The following is a 21075-nucleotide window of genomic DNA, read 5'->3' as shown; positions in this document are numbered from 1 at the left end:
TTAAACATGTAGGTGAAACTTAAACGTGTATCATTAAGAGTTAAGCCAAAGAGATTTCACTCAGTGACATAGACTGTTTTATGTCGGTGAAACTTATACGTGTATCATTAAAAGTTAAGCTAAAGAGCTTTCATTCAGTGACATAGACTATTTTATATAGGTGAAACGTAAACGTGTATTATTAAGAGTTAAGCCAAAGAGCTTTCACTCAGTGACATAGACTGTTTTATGTAGGTGAAACGTGTATCATTAAGAGTTAAGCCAAAGAGCTTTCACTCAGTGACATAGACTGTTTTATGTAGGTGAAACGTAAACGTGTATCATTAAGAGTTAAGCCAAAGAGCTTTCACTCAGTGACATAGACTAGCTTATAATTATATTTATTTTCAATAGAGAAATCATTTTATGAAATTATCTCTTTAGCAAAAAAAAATGTTAATTTCCACTCACTGAATTTTACATTCAGTGAAGCACTCAGTACTATCTGTGGGTAAATGTACAAGTGGACAGCATGCATATTTAAGTAGTATTGCATTATATGTTTATAAGAAGTGCATTTGGAAAATCAAGAACTGAGTTGGAGGTTATTTAGTAGTTGATAAACAGCACCATAATTTATTTTTAACTCATTGTCTAAAACAAAGAAGCATCATACTAGTCAAATATTTTGTAATTTGGAGGGGAAGAGGTAATTGGGACTGAAAAGAAAGATAAGCTTTGCAACAATGCTTGGTGTTAGGACTTATTGTTAGTAGCTCATTGATTTATGAACTCTAATAATAATATGATTGACATCTAGAATCATTATTGGTATCTGTATAATAAAAGCCACTTTCTGTTCTTATTGCTCTCTTTGTCAGTAACAGTCGACTCTTTGTTGGTAATGTTCAGATTGGCTCAGTGGTTTGTCTCGAGTTCAAATCCCAATCAACTGGGTATTTTTTATAACTTTTTTAATTATTAACTCATCATGTTTAGAGAAAGATATTACAATATTTGAAAAAACACAATAGCATTATACTTTATCTTAGGGGTTTGTTAACATTCGATTACTTACACTGGGTGCCACAATGGTTATAGGGCTGGACTATTAAAGTCAGAATTTTGTGTTAAGTTTTTATAAAAATGCTAATACAGTTATAAGTTATATATATGAATATATATAAAAGCCAGTTGTCTGTTGGTAACACTCCATTTGTCTATATCATTTAGCAACAGAACTATGTGCATATATTAGATTCAAACTTAACAATGCAGAAAACCTATCTTAACTCTATAGGTCATAGGGACAAAAACTATCGTAACTGTACAGGTCACATCAGCTTACAGGGCAAAAACTATTTATACTGTGTAGGTGAAAGATTGGTGAACAAAGTTTGATAAAAGAAATGTGAGGCTCCTGGTAGTTTATTTTTACAAAACTCCAACCTATCATTTTTTGATGAGTTGGGCAAAGCTAGTTATTAATAAAGACCACATTAATTTTACTTTCATTATTAATCAGTTTATTATTTGAATAAATTCACATTTCCTTGCATGTTTCTGCTTGACAAACACACACACACAAATTGGCTAAGCAAAAGCAGTGATTATTTTAGTTTTTTGGTGACAAAAGAAAAGAAGATAAGAAGAAAAAATCTTCTAAATGAAAAATAAAAGGAAAGTTGAGGCTGGTTCTGAAGTGACAAATTTCATTGAAAGTTTGAACCTCATTTGCTCCAACATTATAGTTGGTTCGTAGATTAAAAATAAATGAAAAAACAGCCTGGGGAATCTAAAAATGTTAGGATAGAAAGGATGAGAGAAAAATATTGTGTTTTCTTTGGATACTTTGGATGTCAGCTGTCTTTAATTTTGAACTGATCAAATAGAGGGAAGGTAGCTAGTGAAGAGCACCCATTGCTAATTCTTGGACTACTGTATTCATATAGTCAGATTTCACTGCTACACCCTATAATGCATCTATGGCACCAAATTTTTGTGACCGAGGGACACAAACCATTAAGTCACATATTCTACAACACTCTGCCATACCTGATCCAGAGACAGATGCAATTAACTTTTGTGTGTGACCATGCCAAAATGTAAATGTCATGATCTCATGACCTTTTACAATGTTATGTTCCAAATGTTAATCCTCTGAGAGATTGAACATTAAAAAGGTAAGTATCTTTCTTTGGTTATTGCCCACAATTCCTCCTGTAGAAGCCGACCCTGTTTGGGCAGATGGAGATCTTGATAGCTTTTTTCTACCACCGAATTTCAAGTGTTTGGTTTTTCATTTCCATTATGTATTCTCTGTTCACAATATGGAGATTCTGTGTTCTTTTCCCACATTTATAATGGCATTCATTCACATTACTCCAAAGGAGTTTGATCGTCTAATATCTGGACTTTGTCAGACTTCACCTTGGGCTTCATAGTCCACCATTTTCCATATAGTCTGCTGACTTTGGAAAGAGACCTTTTACAATTTTATTGTTAATATTATTATCTGTAATTATTTGAATTCCATAACATTGCTTATTTAGATTAGTTAATACTAAGTTATGTTATGATTCATAATTGGTCTTCGTTGTTTTCCTTCTACAACATTTGATAAGGCTTAACATGGTATGTCTTTAATTAGTTTAACAATGTTATTACCTTACTGTTATATCAGCACTTTTATTTCATTTCGTTAATAGCCTTTTTCTTCACTTGGTTTGGGTGGAATCCTTGAATCGGGGCCCAGTATTGTGCCTATTTATTGTTCAGTTTCATTTTTCTTTTCATTCGTAGGTTATCCTTTGTTCTGTACTGTTCAATTAGGCATAACTAGTTTTCTTTCTTTTCAATTTTACTGTAGTTGTAGTTTAGATTTCCTTGTTATTTTTGTTCACTATCTTGTTTGATTTGGCTTCATTACTATATTTTATATCTGTTTACCCATGGTGTTATTGATGGGTTATTATCTACTTAGGTTCCAGTTTTTCTTCACCACTACTTCATATGGGATTTATTCCCAACATTGTTTTCTTCCTATTTTAATATGTTGACTAATTTATTTTGTTTTTCTTTATAGTTTATCTTTTTACAGTTACTTTAGTTTCATCTCTATTTTATAATTATTACCATTCATTTCATTGAGTTTATACTTTATCCTTTTTACTATTAATTTAATTTAGTTTATAATTTATCCTTCTTTCCATTAATTAATTTATTGGTTTCCCAAAGTTTTATGGACAGGTTCATATCTACTACGGTTCCAGATTTTTCTTTACCTCAACATCATAAGGGATGCATTCCCTACACCAGTTTCTTCCAGTTTTTCACAACATTATTTCATTTTGTTTTTCTTTCTAGTTTATGCTTTTCACGGTTACTTTCATTTAATCTTTACTTTATACTTCTTACCATTAATTTAATTTCATTTATAATTTATCCTTTCTACAATTAATTTAAATTCATGTGTTGGTCCCTGGGTATCTGGGTCTGCTGTATCTGCTTCCACTATTGCTCACCTTCCCCATCTAATGGCTGAACCCATTCTCCAAAGTCCTAAAATTGTCAGTTCTCCCTGACCTTATCATGGAATGCTTTCCATGCTTCTATTGCAGTATCTGCTAGACCTACTTTACACATTTTAAGACACATTTGCAGGATATTATCTTCATGTTTTCTGTGCTGTTCCTTTTGTCTCTGTTGAGTTTGGGTACTTACAAGCCTTACCTTCTACACACTTTCAATTTTACCTTAGTTTAACTTCAGGTATATCTCTTCTGGCATTTGTCATTCTTTTTTCTCCTATAATTGCTTATACGTTTAATGTTTCATGTTTCTCATTATTTGGTGTTCTGTTTACATATCAGGTTTGTCGAGGGTTACCTCCTTCTTCCCTCCATGTTGGAGTTTTTGTCATCTTCAGTTTGTTCTCTTCTCACCTGGTTTCTGTGCTTTTGGGTATGTATTGGGTGTGACACTGCTATTTGTTTTCCTTTCCATTATTAATAGGATTTTTATAGTTTGTTCCTTTACTTCTCTTGTCCCTTTTTTGGGGGCATTGTTCCTCTCTTTTCACATATAAGTTCTGCTCTTTTGGGCCCCCTTGCAGAATATTCATATCCTTGCGTGTCATGTTTCAGGTGCTCTTACTTGAATCACAGTTTGTTTTTCTTACCCTCACACGTTCTATCCATCTGAGTAGCCTCTCTATTCTATTGTTTTCCAGTGGCTTTGTCTTCTGTGGGATTTTCCCGCATAAATCCCTTTCTTACATCTCTTAACTGCCCATTACCTCTATTTGGTATCTGGTACCTCCTCCTCTAGGTAGGGCTGTTGATGCCTTCGGCCGGGATTGGTCCCACAGGTTTCTGTATGTTCTTCCCCCATCCTCTTACTTCCATGGTGATTTCCTTCATCCCTACCATTCTGTGTTAGACCCTTCTGATTGCTCCTTAATGGCCAACTCAACTGTAGTTTCCACGACTTCTCCAGTTCCAACTTTTACCTCCTCTTTGTCTCCTGTCCTTCTTTGTCCACTTTGCTCGCTGGTACTCCATCTGGACATTCAAATGCTATTACTATATGTACCATGTTCAGGTATTGGAGTGGTTATCGATTCCCTCTGATTTCTCGAACTTGAAGTGAAGGTGTATGATCCTTATTTTACCCCCATGTGGATGTCAGTTCCCAGCAGTGAGGGTTTTGGACATAGTTGACGTACCCATATGGTCTGACACTCCCTAGCCACTCTATATCTAGGGGCACATTCATTGTTTACCCACTTTATATTATGGGATTGACTTCCATATCGTATGGTTTGGCACACTATCCAGCTGGACTTCTTTCCCACTTGGATGTGCTCCTCTACCGTTTTGCCAATATCTCATATGTATTTCATGTATGGGTGAAAAATAGACCTGGTTCAGAAGTGGTGCGGTTCCCCCTCATAAAATCTTTGGGTCTGACTCTCTCATTTCCAGGGGTTTGTTTGGATGCTTTTGAAGGGTGCTTCTGTTGTTCCCTCACACTGGTCCCTCCTCCCATTCAATGTGGGATTCTAGCTAATCTTGAAAAGAGAGGTAATTACCATATCGCAAGTTATAATTTTCTTACACTGAAAATGTACTTCCAATAGATAATTCCCTCTTCTCACACTTCCCAGCCTTCCTCCCCCCTGAAAATCAGTGCTTCCATCTTCTGCCAAACCTAAGTGATAGTGAAGGTTGAGGAGGAAGACAAATTTGATCATTTGTTCCCACTCCTGGTTATACCTAGGGAATTTCACTTCCTGTGGAGGTTAATACTCAAATTTCCTCACAATATTGGGACCTTATAGCACAGGTGTATTTCATTATGTCTCATACCCCTGTGTCTTATACTCATCTTGTTTCCTCTTCCTTAATCATAACCCTAAAGAAATTTATGTTTTTCCCCTTTGCCTGATATTGGCATTCACTCTAATTCCTTTCTAGACCAAGTATGTTTTTGTGACCGCGTGCATCCTCCTCCTCATGTTTCTGATTCTTTTATCCTGGTTTACAGTCATTTTAACTTCCCCTTTTTTGATTCCCAAAACTTAGAATCTCTCTTGCCTGCTTGGGGGGGGGGACCTTTTGGGATCTGTTCTGCTCTACAGTGTCCAGTTCTCCTGTCTTTGCTTGATCTACCTTTCTGTGTTCCATTACCGTTCCTCTGTGAGAGGCACTTCACTGTGTCCCAGATTAATTTGTGGGTAATTTTCTTTCCTTTCTCTTTTCTATCATGGTCCATTCTACTTTCTTTGCCCTTTCCCTACTCACATGGCTCATTTATCATTGGGTAGGAATACCTTCCTTTCCTGGGTTTGGCTTCCTTTCTCCTTTCTATGAGACTTCCACCTTGCCCCATTTCTTCACCATGAAGATGTTTTGGGCATTCCTGGTTGAACTGAATCATGGGTGGAAACTGCCCACCATCAATCTTCACTTGTTTACTAGACTATCCCAAACCTACCATCCCACTTCTGTACCTCATCCAAGTTTCTCTGTTTTTGTCTTTTTATCTCCACTTCGGATATTGTGGGAGCTCATCTGTTGAAGCTTGTACACCTTTAGTCACAACTCTTTGCAGATAGATGGGTTACTCTAGTTTTTACACACAGGCTCTCCCTCCAGTTCCCTTCCTCTCTTACTCTCAGCAATTATCCAGTTCACTTTCATCCTCCTTCAGATCTCATCTGTCTTCAGTGTCTGGAAGAGGAAGTGCCAGATTTGTTAAAAAACAGGCCTCCTCTGGGGTTTTATTCTTATCATTTTGGGGTCCATAAAAAAGACTGGGGACTGGTGTCCGATCATTGACCTTTCCTCCTTCAATTGCTTCAGGTCGTTTCTCATTTTTGCATGGAAAATTTCTTTTCTCTCTGTTGGTCATTTTCACCCATATTATGGATGACCAAGTTCGATGCCTTGGATGTGTTTTTTTCATTCCCCATCACAAAATCCTTTAGACATTTCCTTCACTTCATTCATTAGGATCATATCTTACAGTTTTTAGCTCTTCTATTTGGTATTAGGTTAGCCCCCTCTGTTTTCAACTGCGTGGCCAGGCCTTTGCTTGCCATTTCCATGGTCTGGGTCTGCAATTCCATTACTCTATGGACAAATGTCTTCTCGTACTCCATTAATGAGAAGAGACTTCCATTCATACCCCCTTCTTCTGGGGGAAGGTGCTCATCTAGAAGGACTTGTCAAGACTTCCAAGTCCTTTCTCACTCCCATGCAATATCTTGTTCACCTGTGAGCTTTCTTCAATTCCTTTTTCAGCTATACCCAACCTTCTCCTATCTGCCTGTGATGGCTAGAACTTTTTGTAACCAGGATGTGAGCCTTTCCTACTGATACTGCACAAGAGGTTCAATCACTTTTGCAGACCATGGCATCTCTGGAACCACTTATCCCATTGGGTGACTCTCATATGTGCTTCTTCCACTGGTCCTTGCGAGACCAGTGGAACCATTCCCTGGAACCTTTGACCTCAAGAGCTCATCTAGTCCCATCTCTATTCAAGGATCTCCACCACCTTTAACCAAACCAGACCTACACCTTTTTGCCAATTCCTCCCCCCTCTGGTTGGAGAGTATTTCAGGCACTCTTTCCACATCAATGTGCTTGAACATCTGGCAGTCCATTTAACATGATCCCATTTTCTATCTCTCATTTTGAATCATTTAGTTGTGATCCACTCTGACATATCCATGGTTGTTTTGTACATCAACTGCCAAGTGAGTGCCCAATCCAGTACCATTTTTGTTCAAACTCTCGACCTTCTTTATTGGGCCAATTCTTAACATTATTTTAGTTTACCTTATTATCTGCCATGTACTGGGTGCTATGAATCTAGTTGCGGACCAACCCTCACTACTGGTCTCTTCACCCTCAGGTTTTATAATGGGTGTGTTCTCAACTAGGGAATCCACTCATGGATGCTTTTGCCACCTATCTGCATTCCAAACTTCCCCTCTTTTAATTTCCTGTTTCCCATCCTTCAGCCCTGTCCACTGATGCTTTAACTTAGGACTGGTCACAACTTTTCATATATGTATACCCACCTCTTCACTTTTCACCACAGGGTCTGGCTTTGATTCCCCACACCCCTTGTTGTGTCCTTTTAGGAGCACCTCATTGGCCAGCTCAACCCTGGTTCCCTCTTCTTTGCTGCCTGTTCACGTATCCCCTATTTCCCCTATCACCCATACCCTTTCTCTTACTTTAACCTCACACATCACTATTCCATTAAGGGATCTCTTCCCTCCATCTTCATGCTTGGGATTTGTATAGTCCATCACCTGTAGAGCCAGACTTTCCAATTGGTAGCCTTTTTTGTTTCTCATTTTTGTCATCCTTCTTTATCTATTTACCAACTTCCTCCTGATCGTTCTACTGTCAGCCATCTCTTTTCCATTTCTACCTGGTCGTTTGACAGTGAATTAACTGTCTCCACCATTGCCAGTTTTCATGCTGCCTTTTCAGCTTTCACGATACATGATACCACAAGGTGTTTTCTTCCTCAGTTCTCTCCACTTGGTTTCAATCTTTCCTTGTCAAAGACTTCTCGGCTCTATTCCCATGCCAAATTGGGGTCTCAGTGTCATCCTGCATGCTGCTACCTGTGCTCCTTTTCAGCTGTTGGCAATCTACACCTTATACCACCTTTTTCTTCAGACCTATTTTCTCTTATATCTTGCCTGTTGTTGCCATTGTTCAGATCTCTATGCTATTGTCTCTTCCCATACCCTTTTCCATTATTCTGATATTCTTCTTTATCCTGACCCATCTTTCCTCCCTAAGACTTTAGCTGCTTGGGAAAGTGACTCTCCTTTCTCTCCTATCTCCCTTCCTATATTTCACACTGCTATTGTATCCTGTTTGTACCATTCATTGCTACTTAGCCTGTACCTCTCACTTTCATGGTTCCCATCTTTGACTCGTTATTACCTGGGATTTCTTTACTCCTTCTACCCTTACAGCCTGGGTCCATCAACTTATATGATTGGTCTACTACTCATTGGGGGTCAGTGCTCGTAGACTCTTCCACATTTCATCCTATCAGATTCATTACTTATTCCATCACTGCTCAATTCCAATTGTCACCCTTCACACTTTTGTCACCCACTATCTTTACCATCTGGCTGTCTCATTTCCTGTAGATTACCACCTGCCAATTCACTATCCTACAGACTACCCACCATCTTTGTACAGGTGAGTACATTTCCTTTTTCTTATTACAGCATATGCTTATAGGATCCCACCAGGTGATTAGTAGTGCATTCCAGGGTATACTTATTTCACAAAATTCCACATCAAGCCAGGATAATGGAAAGTGCTCATACTCTCCACCCTGGCTCCATATATGCCACTGTTCAGATGGGGTGTTCCACTAGATCACTTGAGATATATTCATTGTGTACTTATATATCTAACTACTTTCCAATCCAGATCATATCTATTCCATTGATTATTATGGATAAAGCCAGCACCAGGGTGTGCTTTGCCTGCTTTTCAAAATAGGGATATGAGGTCACCCATTGCATTGTCTTCAGTAAAAGTCCTTTCCAACTGAAACAAGAGTGATGGGGAGTCTGAGTCTTGCCCCTTACCAGTTCCTAGCTGCTGGGGTGGTGGACCATGGAGAATCCTTACTCATTGGGACCTAATTGATGGGGCTAGAACAATGGATGCCAACAGTCAATGTAGCATAGGTCACTCCTCATATAACTAACTATATTTATAACATACTACATACCCTCCTCCTGCAGCCAGAGTCTGTACTGTAGTGTTGAGGCAAGCACATCATACAACATGGTGCCCTCCTTCTGCAGTGTGTGTTTGTTTATTATAGTTGAGGTGAGCACATTACAAGATTGTGCCATTCTCCTACAGCCTGCGACTGTCAAGTACAATTGAGGTGAGCACAGCCACTATACTGTACCTTCCTCCTGTGGTCATGTCCTGTTCAGTTGACTTAAAGTGAGCAAGCACTAACAAAATGTGCCCTTCTCGTGCATTTGATGCTTGCTCAATTGAGTCACAGTGTGCACACACATCATTACACACACTATGGCATGAATCTGTGGCTTCCTCTTGCAGCAGTTATTAGTCCAATAGTCTGATGGTAGAATTGAGGTGAGCACAATGTATGGTCTGAACATGCCCCAACCATGATACACACATTGGCTCTTTGACCTCATATGTGCAAATACTCAGATGACCATGTTCTTATACTGCCCATCCCTAGCTTGTTTTTCTTTTCCTCATTTTTTTCCTAGCCAAAGAGTATAACCTAGAAGACATGAGATGCAGTCTCCCATGTGTGTACCCCTGTGGAACCCCTGCCATTGGGTTGAACACTCCATGGGTTTCCTTCAGGTGATTTCTGAAGAGAACTCATCTAATTAAATCTTTGCACCAGCCCATCCACCATTTTAACATGGATTTTAGCTTGATTTTGTGCAGACGTGTGTATCCTCCCAAAAGTTAACATTTTCTTTACCACAAAATGTATTTTCAATAGATACTCACCTCTCACACTCCTTCTCACTGTTCTTGCCTACATCCGGTGCAACTCTGTATTCCTTGCCCCATCATAGAATGAAGATTGATGAGTGCAAAAGCATAAGAATGAGTTAGTGCACAAGGAGGTTTGTCACTCTCTTATTGATGGAGGTCTTTTGCTGCATAATAATGTCATTATGCAGTTGTGTAATTCACAAGAAAATTTCGAGATCAGATAGGAGTTGCCTAAAGGCTAATGGCATCTAAATTTCTAAGGCAGATGCAAAGGGAAAATAGCTTAATTATGTGAAGAGGTAAGTATCTATCAGAAATACATTTTTAGGTAAAGAAAATATTAACTTTAGTTATTTTTGTTTGAAAAATATAACACTAAATAAAAGAATGATTTCTGTGACTCGCAATATTTATGAAATTGATTTGTACACCTGTGTAAATCAGAGCATGTTGTCAGAGTTATTAATTGTCTTGGTAACCTTCATTGAGCATCAACTCTAATCGGAATCCACAAAATATGTTGTGTAGATTTTAAAAATGCCTTTTATTACACAAAAACTTATCAATCCCTAGACCAAAATGTTCCAAAACTACAGTAATTTAATTGGCTTTCTAAGTAAGCAATATATAAATTTAAAGTATTCTGTTACTGCTTGGATAAACAATTTCAGAAAGGAATACTCATTTCCACACACAAAATAGCTTATTTCCTCTTGAGTTTGTGTATTCTTCAGAAGAAATTTGCAAGTCACCAGTCATGTGAAACCTTCCATTTGCATAATGATGTCATAATGCAGCAGAACCTCCATCAATTGGAGTGCGACAAACTTCCATGTGCAATGACTCCCTCTACATTTGTGCTCATGAATCCTCATATTTTTCCTTGGCACTGTAGTACACTGACGTGTTTTGAGTTTGCTTAACTGTGCAATTTTTTCAGTTTTCACTTGTTTGAATTTATTATACTGAACATGATGTGAGTGAAGAATCTTCTATCGTGTGGTGGAGTCTGTTATGCAGCTGGGACCTTCCCTTCTTCTTGTTTTGAGGACATATTCGAGCAACATTTTCTCTCTGGGTTTGCATTCTCTCTAATGAATAAAATGCAGACTTTCTTCACCTTATTTCTAAGGTATGTACAGTTATTTCTATTACTCCATTGTCTTTTGACTGTTCTCATTCACTTGTACATAAACCTTTTTCTCACAATTTCTTTGTATTTCCTTCTTCCCTTGTTATGTACAGGCCACTTCTTCTCTGGTTCATCTTCGCCTCTGTGGTTTTATGTCTCATTTTCCCTGCCTGTGTGTGTTCTCCCATTTAGTCATTTCAATTTCCTGTTCTTTGACTCCCTGTCTTTGGAATCACTTTTACCAGTTTGGTAGTCAGATTCATTATCTGCTGTTTCCCTTTCTAGTGCTCACCTTTCATGTCATCGTGACTTTCTTGCTACCTTTCCATGGTACCTCTCTTTTCTTCATCTCATATTTTAAGCCCTTCTCTGTTCTCCTGATGACCTTTCTTGGGAATTTAGATCTCGCCCTTTTAGTACCATGGTCCATTACACCTTCTCTGCCATTTTTCTTCTTACCTGGTTCCTCTGTTTTTGGAATGTTTTGAGAAGGGTCACCTTCTTCTCTGAAGTCCATCTTTATCCAGGACCTTCGTTTTGCCCCTTTTCTTCATCGAGAGGTTTTTGGTGGTGTCCCTGGTTACCTGATATCATGGGCTTCAGCTGCCTGCCATCAATCTTTCCTCACACCTTGTGTTTCCCATTTGTCCCAATGTCGATTCATCAATCCTGTACCTCATCCTGTTCTTTCACCCACTCCCTGGCCTATTTTTGTGTCCTGTCTGTCCCCAACATCTTGTTTCACTTCCAACATGTTACTCGTTGGTCTAATCACAGGTGATTATCTGGTCAATTCAAGACCTTCTGATCCAATCTCACACATTACTCTTTCATCAGGGCATGACATCCTTCATCTTCATGTCCCTCTAATCACGTAGCTGCTTTTTTGTCCCACTCTTGCTACCTTTTTTCTTCTTTTGTGTACCACACTACATGGCATACATATCTCTTTTGGTCTCCCAATCACCATTTCCCTCTGACCTGCTTTGTAACATATTAGCTACTCTTACACATTCCTGATTTATTGTGGCTTGTCTGTTTCTTCCATCATGGATTATTGGGTGGTGTTTTCTACCGCCCTCTTCTTTTTCCAATGCCACAGGATATTTCTTCACCAGTTCTTTCTATCCTCTTTCATTCCTTCTTTATCCACAGACCCCTCTGTCCTTCTCTTTGCCTGACTGGAATCTCATTGTGGTTCCCCATGCTCTTGCCCATGACTTTATCGAACTGCTGGTAACTTGTTCAATGTATCATCTCTCCCTGGACACATATGTCCTCCTCCTACTTGCCTATGGCCACTGTTGTTCAGATGTGTATGCCATAGTTTTCTCCTAAACTCTCTTAAACTGCACTTACCTTCTTCTTTATCTTGATCAGTACTTTGTTCCCTAGTCTTCCATAGCAAAGGTCGGTGGTCACATCTTTTCTTCTATATCCCTATTCTATGATTATTTAGTTCCAGACAGACTCCTTTGTTCTGTCTGAGCCATTAATTGTTTTTGTCACAATTTTCCTCCTTTTAGGGTTCAGATCATCATCCTTTTATTCCTTGGGGCTCCTTCTCTATTTGAGATCTCTCTCCTTCCACCCTTACAAGATAGATTCACCTGCTCATCCATCTGGTATATGCTACTCTTTTTCATTGACTTTGATGTTATTCTACAGGCCAACATGTGGATTACCCCATACCTCGTCTTCACCCATCTGACTATCTTTTCTCTGATGGAATTTAAATTTCCACCTATGGCCATTTTCCAATCCACCCTCTCTCTCTATGGACAGGTGTGTGTACAAATTTTTTTCTCACCTTGCAATCACTGTAGGATCCCACTAGGTCGGTAGTGTTGCCTCCCAGGGTATACTTACCCAAAACTTGCATCAAGTTGGAAAACAGAAAGTGCTATTACCATCTGTCCTGGTTCTATAAGTCTCCACTGTGAGATGGGGTGTTCAGCAAGACTACTGAGGTTTCCTTGTGGTATTTCTGTACATATTCATGTTACTTTTCATGTCTGATTCAGATTATACCCATTCAATGGACTATCAGGAAAAAAGCCAGCACCAGAGTAGTGTTTCTGCCCACTTCTCTGGCTAGTACTTGCTGATGTTTTAAAATAGGGTTTTGAGGTTGCATATTGTACTGTCTTCAGTAAAAGACTTTTCCGGACTGAAGAACCGATGGGGATCTGGGCACATTCTCCAGGTCTCCTCTATGCAAATTTCATTGAGTGGAGTATGGAAAACCCTTGTCACTTATAAGTTCCCAGCTGCTGGTGTGGTGGACCATGGAAAATCCCTCCATGGTGATAAGTGGGGCTGGGGTTACACCAGAGTGTAGTGTGGGTCACTTCTCATATATAACTATGATTCATCACAATCTTCAAGTGGACTGATGGTACAACTCAATAAGCTGATCCTTTTATATATTTTTATCTTACAAATCCTTCTCCTGCAGCCAAAGTCTGTTCAGTAGCATCAAGGTGAACACTATTACCAGTCCATTCCACATTGTAATGAAAAGTAAAATAAAAACACCTCACTCCCATGGTTTACATGCAGCCTGTAGAGTTTGGCGGATAAGTGGTGGTGTACATGACAAATTATTTTTCTCTACTCTGTATTTATAATACAATTTGCAATAATTTCATTAAAAAAAAGAGTCACTATACATTCTTTATCAGCTCCAACCTCACTACACATATTGGTTGTTCGATTGCTTGTGTACAAGTACTCAGAAAGCCTTGTACTTATTCTGTCTGTCTTTGCAACATAATTATGGCATTTTTGCTTCTTGCATTCAACATGGGCAAAGAGACTAGATATTGTCTCCCATGGTTATGCCCTTTAGAGCATCTTCCATCAGGTTACACACCCCATGGACTTCCTTCTGAAGGGAATTTATCCAGATAATCTTTGCACCAATCCCTTCACCATCTAAACATGGTAATCTAGCTACTCTGTGTGTAAAGGTGTTATTCATTTCAGAAGTTAACATTCTTCTTACCTGTGAAATGTATTTCTGGTAGATACTTATATCCTCACATGTTATCACCTATCCTTCCCACTTTTCCATTGCACATTTCTTCATAGTCTTCTAAAAGAATTAGGACTTATGGGTGGAAATGTAGAGGGAGTCTTTGTGCTTGGAGGTATGTTGCACTCTGATTGGTGGAGGGCTCTGCTGCATAATGACATTTTCATGCAGTGGTGCAAGTTCATGTGAGATTAGGTGGGAGCTCTCACAAGGCTTGCAAATCTCTTTGGGAAAATGAGTGAACTGAAGAGGAAAGAAGCTATTCGTGTGAAGAGGTATCTATAGGAAATATATTTTCATGTAAAGAAAAGGTTAACTTTGCTCAAGTGAAATCAAGCACTTCTTCTCAGCTGATGTTTATCCTTGCCCAATTTGAATTGGCATTTGTGAGCTAGATGTAGAGGAGAATATGCTCTTCCTATTGGTTATAAACATTGATCATCATCAGTCATGTAAAATTGATTAGATATCAAGCTTGAAAGACAAGAGAGGTGGAGAGGATTGATCTTAGTACACAAGAAGCATGGAACTGAGGGCTGTCATGGTGAAATTCAGTCTAGTAAACCTGAGACTAAATGGGGAATTCTCTATAGGATACCTAAGCATTTTCTCACCAGAACAGCCCAGCTCTGCTACTGGTGGATACCACTAGAGACCAAGCAATAGAGATTGGAGGTGCTGCTGGTAGGAGATGTCTGCCAGCCTGAGCTGTTTTACGGCAGGTTCTAACTGGTGAAAATGATGATCCATGAGGCAGTTGTGAGACTCTCCATGATGGGAGGCATGCTGTCAGAGAAACATGAGTTAATGTTTATTAAAAGGCCATTAACACCACTATGTGTCCGTGTGAGTGAGGTCAGGCAGCTCTCTTCTCACACATTTAAGGTTACAGCTGAGGAAGACTTGCACTGTTTCTTAACCTAACTATTGTGTGTTAAATAGTCAAATATTTACCATTTATGTTATTTTTTCTCCTTGTCTTCTTATTAATTTTGCCTTTTATATTTAAAGTAAATAAAATTCTTAAAAAACTGGCTCATTATTTTACTTGTAATCATCATACCCTGTGATGGCATACAGGTGACACACACTTGAAAATAAATAAGATTATTCAGAACAATTAATGTTTTAGATACAAGAAAACTTAGATGCTCTATACCACATTGAAGTATAAAGGTTTATGTAACTAACAGGGTTTTCAGTTCTTTGAAAAGTTCTTTGTTAGGTGGAATTGCTGCAGTAAACAGAGAAAACATGAAGATAATGGAATGCAGTTGTTTGGGAAAACCATGAGATATACAACACTTTTCATGGACTCAACAGTATTAGTGGCATAAGTAACAATATAAATGTGAATCTTTGTTTGGCTGATATGTTGTGATGCATATTCAGCAACCAATCAGGTGCAAGCTGACATGTTGGCAAGTTGAAATATGTTCAATAAATATGTTTTAATTTTGGTTACCACTACAGGAGTTTTTAACTCTGGCCAAAGTACAGTATTTAGGGTAAAGATGCATAGCTTTATCATTTGTTATTAAAAGTGAAGTTGGAAAATGTTTAGTTTTTGTGTAAATGATGAAAAATTTGTTATTGTTATGTTTAGTAAAATGCTGTTATTTGAAATAAATTTCTTTTAATGGCTTGTTTCATAGTCTCTTTCTTGGTTCCTTTTTTTTTTTCTATTTCATTCTTTGCTTATTTGGTATTTTATATTATTACAATTTGAACAAAATGAGTTGCATAAACACAAACAAACATTTCATTTGGTTTTTAATAATTTTGACATGTTCAGGTCAGGGAATGATCGTTTTTTTATAGTGAAATCCTAGAAAAAGAGCATATATTCAGGGAAAATATATTTAAAACTTTTTCTTTCAGATCTGTTTACTACAATTTGTAGATAGAAGATTTGTATATTTCATTTATTAACGTTACAAATATATTTACATGTTTATGAATATATTTTTTAATTATAAATACTTTTTTTTTATATATAGAAATGTTTCAAGTATTATGGAGCAGGTATTTTTCAAAAAGATGAGACTGGAGTTGATGAGTATTGTCGATGGTGTGGTGATGGTGGAAATCTCATCCTTTGTGATTTCTGTGAAAATGCTTTTTGTAAAGAATGTATTAATCGGAACTTTGGACCAAGTGAACTCTCAAAAGCAACAGTAGCAGCAAGTTGGCAGTGCTATGTGTGCAATTCTGAGCCATTGTCTGGATTGGTTTCCTTTTGTTCTATGGTTAAAGAATATGCACAGCAACAGAAGGATGATGTGAAAGATAAAAGTGAAAAGAAATCAGATTTTCAATCTAAAAACATTTTCAAGAAAATAGAGCTTATTTTCACAAGATTGTTGAATGAACAAACTTTAATAACAGGTTCAGAATCATGGCTGGAAGATAACTTTGCCCAAGGACTTTTATCTCTTACTATGACCATGGAAGATTTGTTAAAGGTACGAAAGAAATATGAGCGAAAAGCATCAGAGCCTACAGCTGTAGATGATGGTGTGAGACGAATTCAAGATGTTCTGAAAATTCATATACATAATGTAGAAATGGTATTAAATAATATCCAAGCCAGTTACTTAGCTCATAAGAACCACCTAGCTCATCAATCTGAGATTTTGAGTGGAAAATCCTTCCTTTTTTTAACTGAAAATATTGCTTCTGATAGTAAATCAGAAATGGACCTCCAAAACGAAGGGTTTGATAAAACCAAAAATATAAAAGATAAAACAGCTGTGTTTAAAGAAGGACTAACAGACCAGTTGAATCCACAGTGTGGTAGTGGAGACTCTGGACTAACAGACCAGTTGAATCCACAGTGTGGTAGTGGAGACTCTGGACTAACAGACCAGTTGAATCCACAGTGTGGTAGTGGAGACTCTTTTCTAACAGACCAGTTGAATCCACAGTGTGGTAGTGGAGACTCTGGACTAACAGACCAGTTGAATCCACAGTGTGGTAGTGGAGACTCTTTTAAGGAGCCACTATGTGAAGATAATTATGAAGTTTCAATTGAAAATGAAGCTAAGTGTAAGAATATTGAAAAACTATTAGACACATGTTATGAAAATGTACAATTAATTAAGAAACCACAAGTTTTAGCAGAAGATATAGCTACTGGAATTAATGAAAGTTTATCAGACAATTTACATTATAGTGAACTAGATAACAAAAATGGTGAAGAAGGAGATGAAGCTACACATGAATTACATCTACAGTGTGAAAATCCAGAATCAGTTAGGAAACCAGTAAATAAAGAGGGGGAAGAAAGTTCATCAACTACGGAGATTAATAGAGCATTATTGGACTTACAATATGAAAATACAGAATTAGTTGGTGAATCAATAAAAAAAGAGAGAGAAACAAGATCAACAGATGTTGAAACTACTAGCATTAATAATGAGGTAGCTCCCACACAGGAACTACAGTGTGAAAATCAAAAATTAGTTAGTGAACCAGTAACTAAAAAGAGAGAAGAAAATTCAGCAGAAAGTGAAAATAGTAAGATTAATAAAGAGTTTTCAGAAACACTGGAGCTCTTTGATGAAGACATAGAAGAACCTTTAGTTAAGTGTGAGGAAAAAAAATTACCAGAAATACTAAAATCACAATGCAAAACTGCAGAATCATTTGCTGAACAACCAAGTGAAGTTGGCCAAAAATATCCAACAAAAGGTGAAGCTACTAAACATGTACTGCATACACCAGAACTACAAGGAGAAATTGTTGAATCAAAAGTAGAACAGCAAAATACAAATCACACAGAAGAATTAAAAGAAATAGAATCTATCGATAATAACAAAATATTAGTTGAAATGCATGAAGTAGGTTATGAAAATGTTAAATCAACTAAAGAACAGGGAAAAAAAGATAGAGATAATATGATAAGAGCTGAAGGTATTAAGATTAAAGATATATCAGACAAATCAACATTTTTTTCAAAAAGTACAGCCTTAGTTATGGAATCACCAAATGAAGGTGGCAAGGAAGATTTTGAAGATGTTAAAAGTGGAGTTAGTTCTGGTACAGAACAGTCATCTGTAAAAATGTATATTAAATGTAATGAAGAAAAAGAAATGAAAAATAAAAAGGCTCAGTGTGTAAAGACTAAAATAACTCTACATGGTAGGTCTTTAGAAACATCTGAAGAAAAGACAGAAAGTGAAGTTTCACAACACAAAATCGGTATAGATGAACTCAACAAAGAATCAACAGATAATGAGAAAACAAGAGATTTATTGTTGAAAGATTTAAATGTCAAGCCCTCCAGTGATGATTTTGATTTTGCAGATGTTAAGTCTCATCAGTGCAATGTATTCACAGATGGCATAAAAACATGTAGAGGTGATCACAATTCAAATAGTAATGATGATTTTACAGATCATGATACTGTAAACAACAAGATAAATGACAATCAAGAAATCATTTCCCACTACACAGATAATTCTTCAGTCAAAGATGATAACACTGATAATCTGAGTATCAAAGAATCTCTTTGTGGATATAATAAGTTGTCATCAAACCCTCAGGTTATTCTGCAGAGACTTCCTGAAAACATTGTTGATGTACCATGTATGGAAAAAGTTTGTAAAGCTTTTATTCAGAAGCGAGGTCGACATTCCTCAGAGTCTTCGTTGGATGAGCTAGAGAAAGATGTAGGAAACTTATCCATTCTTAGCAGCCTGCAGAAAGAAAACAAGAAACAAAAATGTAGTGATGGAAAAGTTGTTTCAGACAAAGATGCTGAAGAAACAAATGTTGGTGAGTAGAAACAAAGTTCATAAACCTGTATTCATTTCTGTTATTAAGGATTGAATTTATTTCATTTATTGAAAACTTTACATTTTGATAGATACAAGTCAACTCTTGTATTTGGTTAGTATCCATGATAATTTAAAACACTAAATTTGCAAAAGTAATTTATTTCTACTAGGGTTTTGTTAATGATATCTGTGTACATTAGTCTCTTTCATAAAACATTTTACTTGTGTATTTTCTTTCATCTTTTGATGTTGAAAATTATATTGCCCAACAGGCCTGAGGTAGGTAAAAATTTTGATGGGGCAAGTGAAAAGTTGCTTACTTGTTGAAGTCAGGCACATAAAAAAGATAAAGCATGTTATAGTTATTATAGATTTAAACACAGATATTCTAGTATTTTATATATTTCATGCACTGTTACACAAGCTGCAAGAGGTTTTGTACTGACATTAAAAGTTACGTGGTCCATAATTTACTCTGCCATATTGCAAAGCAAGTGCTTAGGTGTGTCATAGGTTAAAAAATGACAAATTAATCTTTTAATATTGTTTTATCTGATGCTGTAAGTCATCTCGGCAACATACATAAAGAAAGATATATTGATGACCGGAATAATTATGGATATTTGAATTTATATATTTTGAAAAAGGCAATGATTATGTGATATGAACAGAATGTAAAAGCTTTACTGAAGCTTGTATTGATATGGATTGCTGTTGCTTGCAAGAAGAAAATGTTTGACTTTGAATATGGCAGCATTGAATGAAACAAGAAGTTTTGTGATGTTATGTTATAACTGTGACTATTCAACTAAACTCTTATGGAGGTTACATTCAAGGTTAACCCTAATGACTCAGAACTTGAGAAGGAAAGCATATTTCAATAATCAGCATTTGTTACATGCCAAATTACATATGTATCCATTGATGCTTAACCTACTTTTATACAAATGTCCCCTAGCAGAAAGCTTTGATAAATAATATTAGTACAGTTTTGATTCACCGAAAACAGCCAACAGTATAAAGAGCAAATATGATAACATTATTCAAGTTCAAATAATGCATCTAAACTAAATCATTCACATACAAGAACTTAAATCCCATCACAAAGAAGAGGGAGAAGGGGAATTCTGATCTATTACAGGAGCTTGTGATCAAGTAGCACATGTGCAAATGTGAACAGTCAGCAAAATCTACAGAGATGAAACAGCTGGCATGTTTTAAGTGCATAACCATAAGACATGACATTATAGCAGGTATTGTGTTGCAAACTTAGTAATCTCACTTCATTACTCCCCCCCCCCCTGCATAATGAACTTTTTACTAAAAAAATTCAATTAATTACATCTAGCCACATGACAACATTGGGTTTAGTAATGAGCTGACCAACCTTCTGTTATTCTTGGTTGGTCATTGTGTCAAACGAATACTGTACTAACTTAGTACTTCCAGAATTTAAAGATTCTGTAACTCCACATAAGAAATATTAGGATAATTTTAACTCTTTGATTCCTTTACTGATTTGTTTTCTACTAGATTTTCTCAATTTCTATATTTAGTTGCATGCATTCTTTCTGATTCAGTACTGCTTTGGTTTTCTTCAATTAGTCAATCCATCTCCCTTGTAGAAATTGAGAAGTCATCATATTTGTGATATCTTGTGAAATTGGTAGCAATTCTATAGTTGGCCAGTGCAACAATGTCATCTGCAAATTTAAAATCAGTAAGTTTTTTTATTTCCAGTAATGGTTTCCCCAACATTCCTTGTGATCCATTCATCTTCCCAATCATTGATAAAAATACTAAATATCACTGGGCTTAACTCCCTCAACACGAGGGTGGTCAATCTGACCAAGTCACGTGACCTTTTGTACTCGTTTAAAGTTGATATAAATTTAATACTTATAACTCAATAAATTGGGTATATCTTCACGAAATTTGGCAGTTTTTCAGTTAATATTACAAGTTTTTCACATACAAAAAGTCATATTTCTTAGTGAAGTATTTTTAATAAAATAAAATAAAGATTTGTCTATGAGTATATTGAGCATTTGTTTTGAATAGTCCATGTGCAAAGTAATTTTAATGTTGAAATTAAAA

The 21075-nt window shown here is 36.8% G+C and overlaps 1 protein-coding gene across 1 annotated transcript in view; it reads left to right on the top strand.

The window, feature by feature from the left end:
• The window catches only part of LOC106470954 (transcriptional regulator ATRX-like), a 44894-nt gene extending 25910 nt beyond the window's left edge, over positions 1–18984 (top strand). Inside the window, exon 5 of the mRNA XM_022399594.1 lies at positions 16198–18984. Within this exon, the coding sequence (XP_022255302.1) occupies positions 16198–18984 (2787 nt within the window). The remainder of the gene's footprint in view (positions 1–16197) is intronic.
• Positions 18985–21075: the final 2091 nt, after the last annotated feature.

This window comes from Limulus polyphemus, unplaced genomic scaffold (genome assembly GCF_000517525.1).
Source record: "Limulus polyphemus unplaced genomic scaffold, Limulus_polyphemus-2.1.2 Scaffold4319, whole genome shotgun sequence".
Taxonomy (NCBI): domain Eukaryota; kingdom Metazoa; phylum Arthropoda; class Merostomata; order Xiphosura; family Limulidae; genus Limulus; species Limulus polyphemus.
This window is presented reverse-complemented; position numbering and strand designations above follow the sequence as displayed.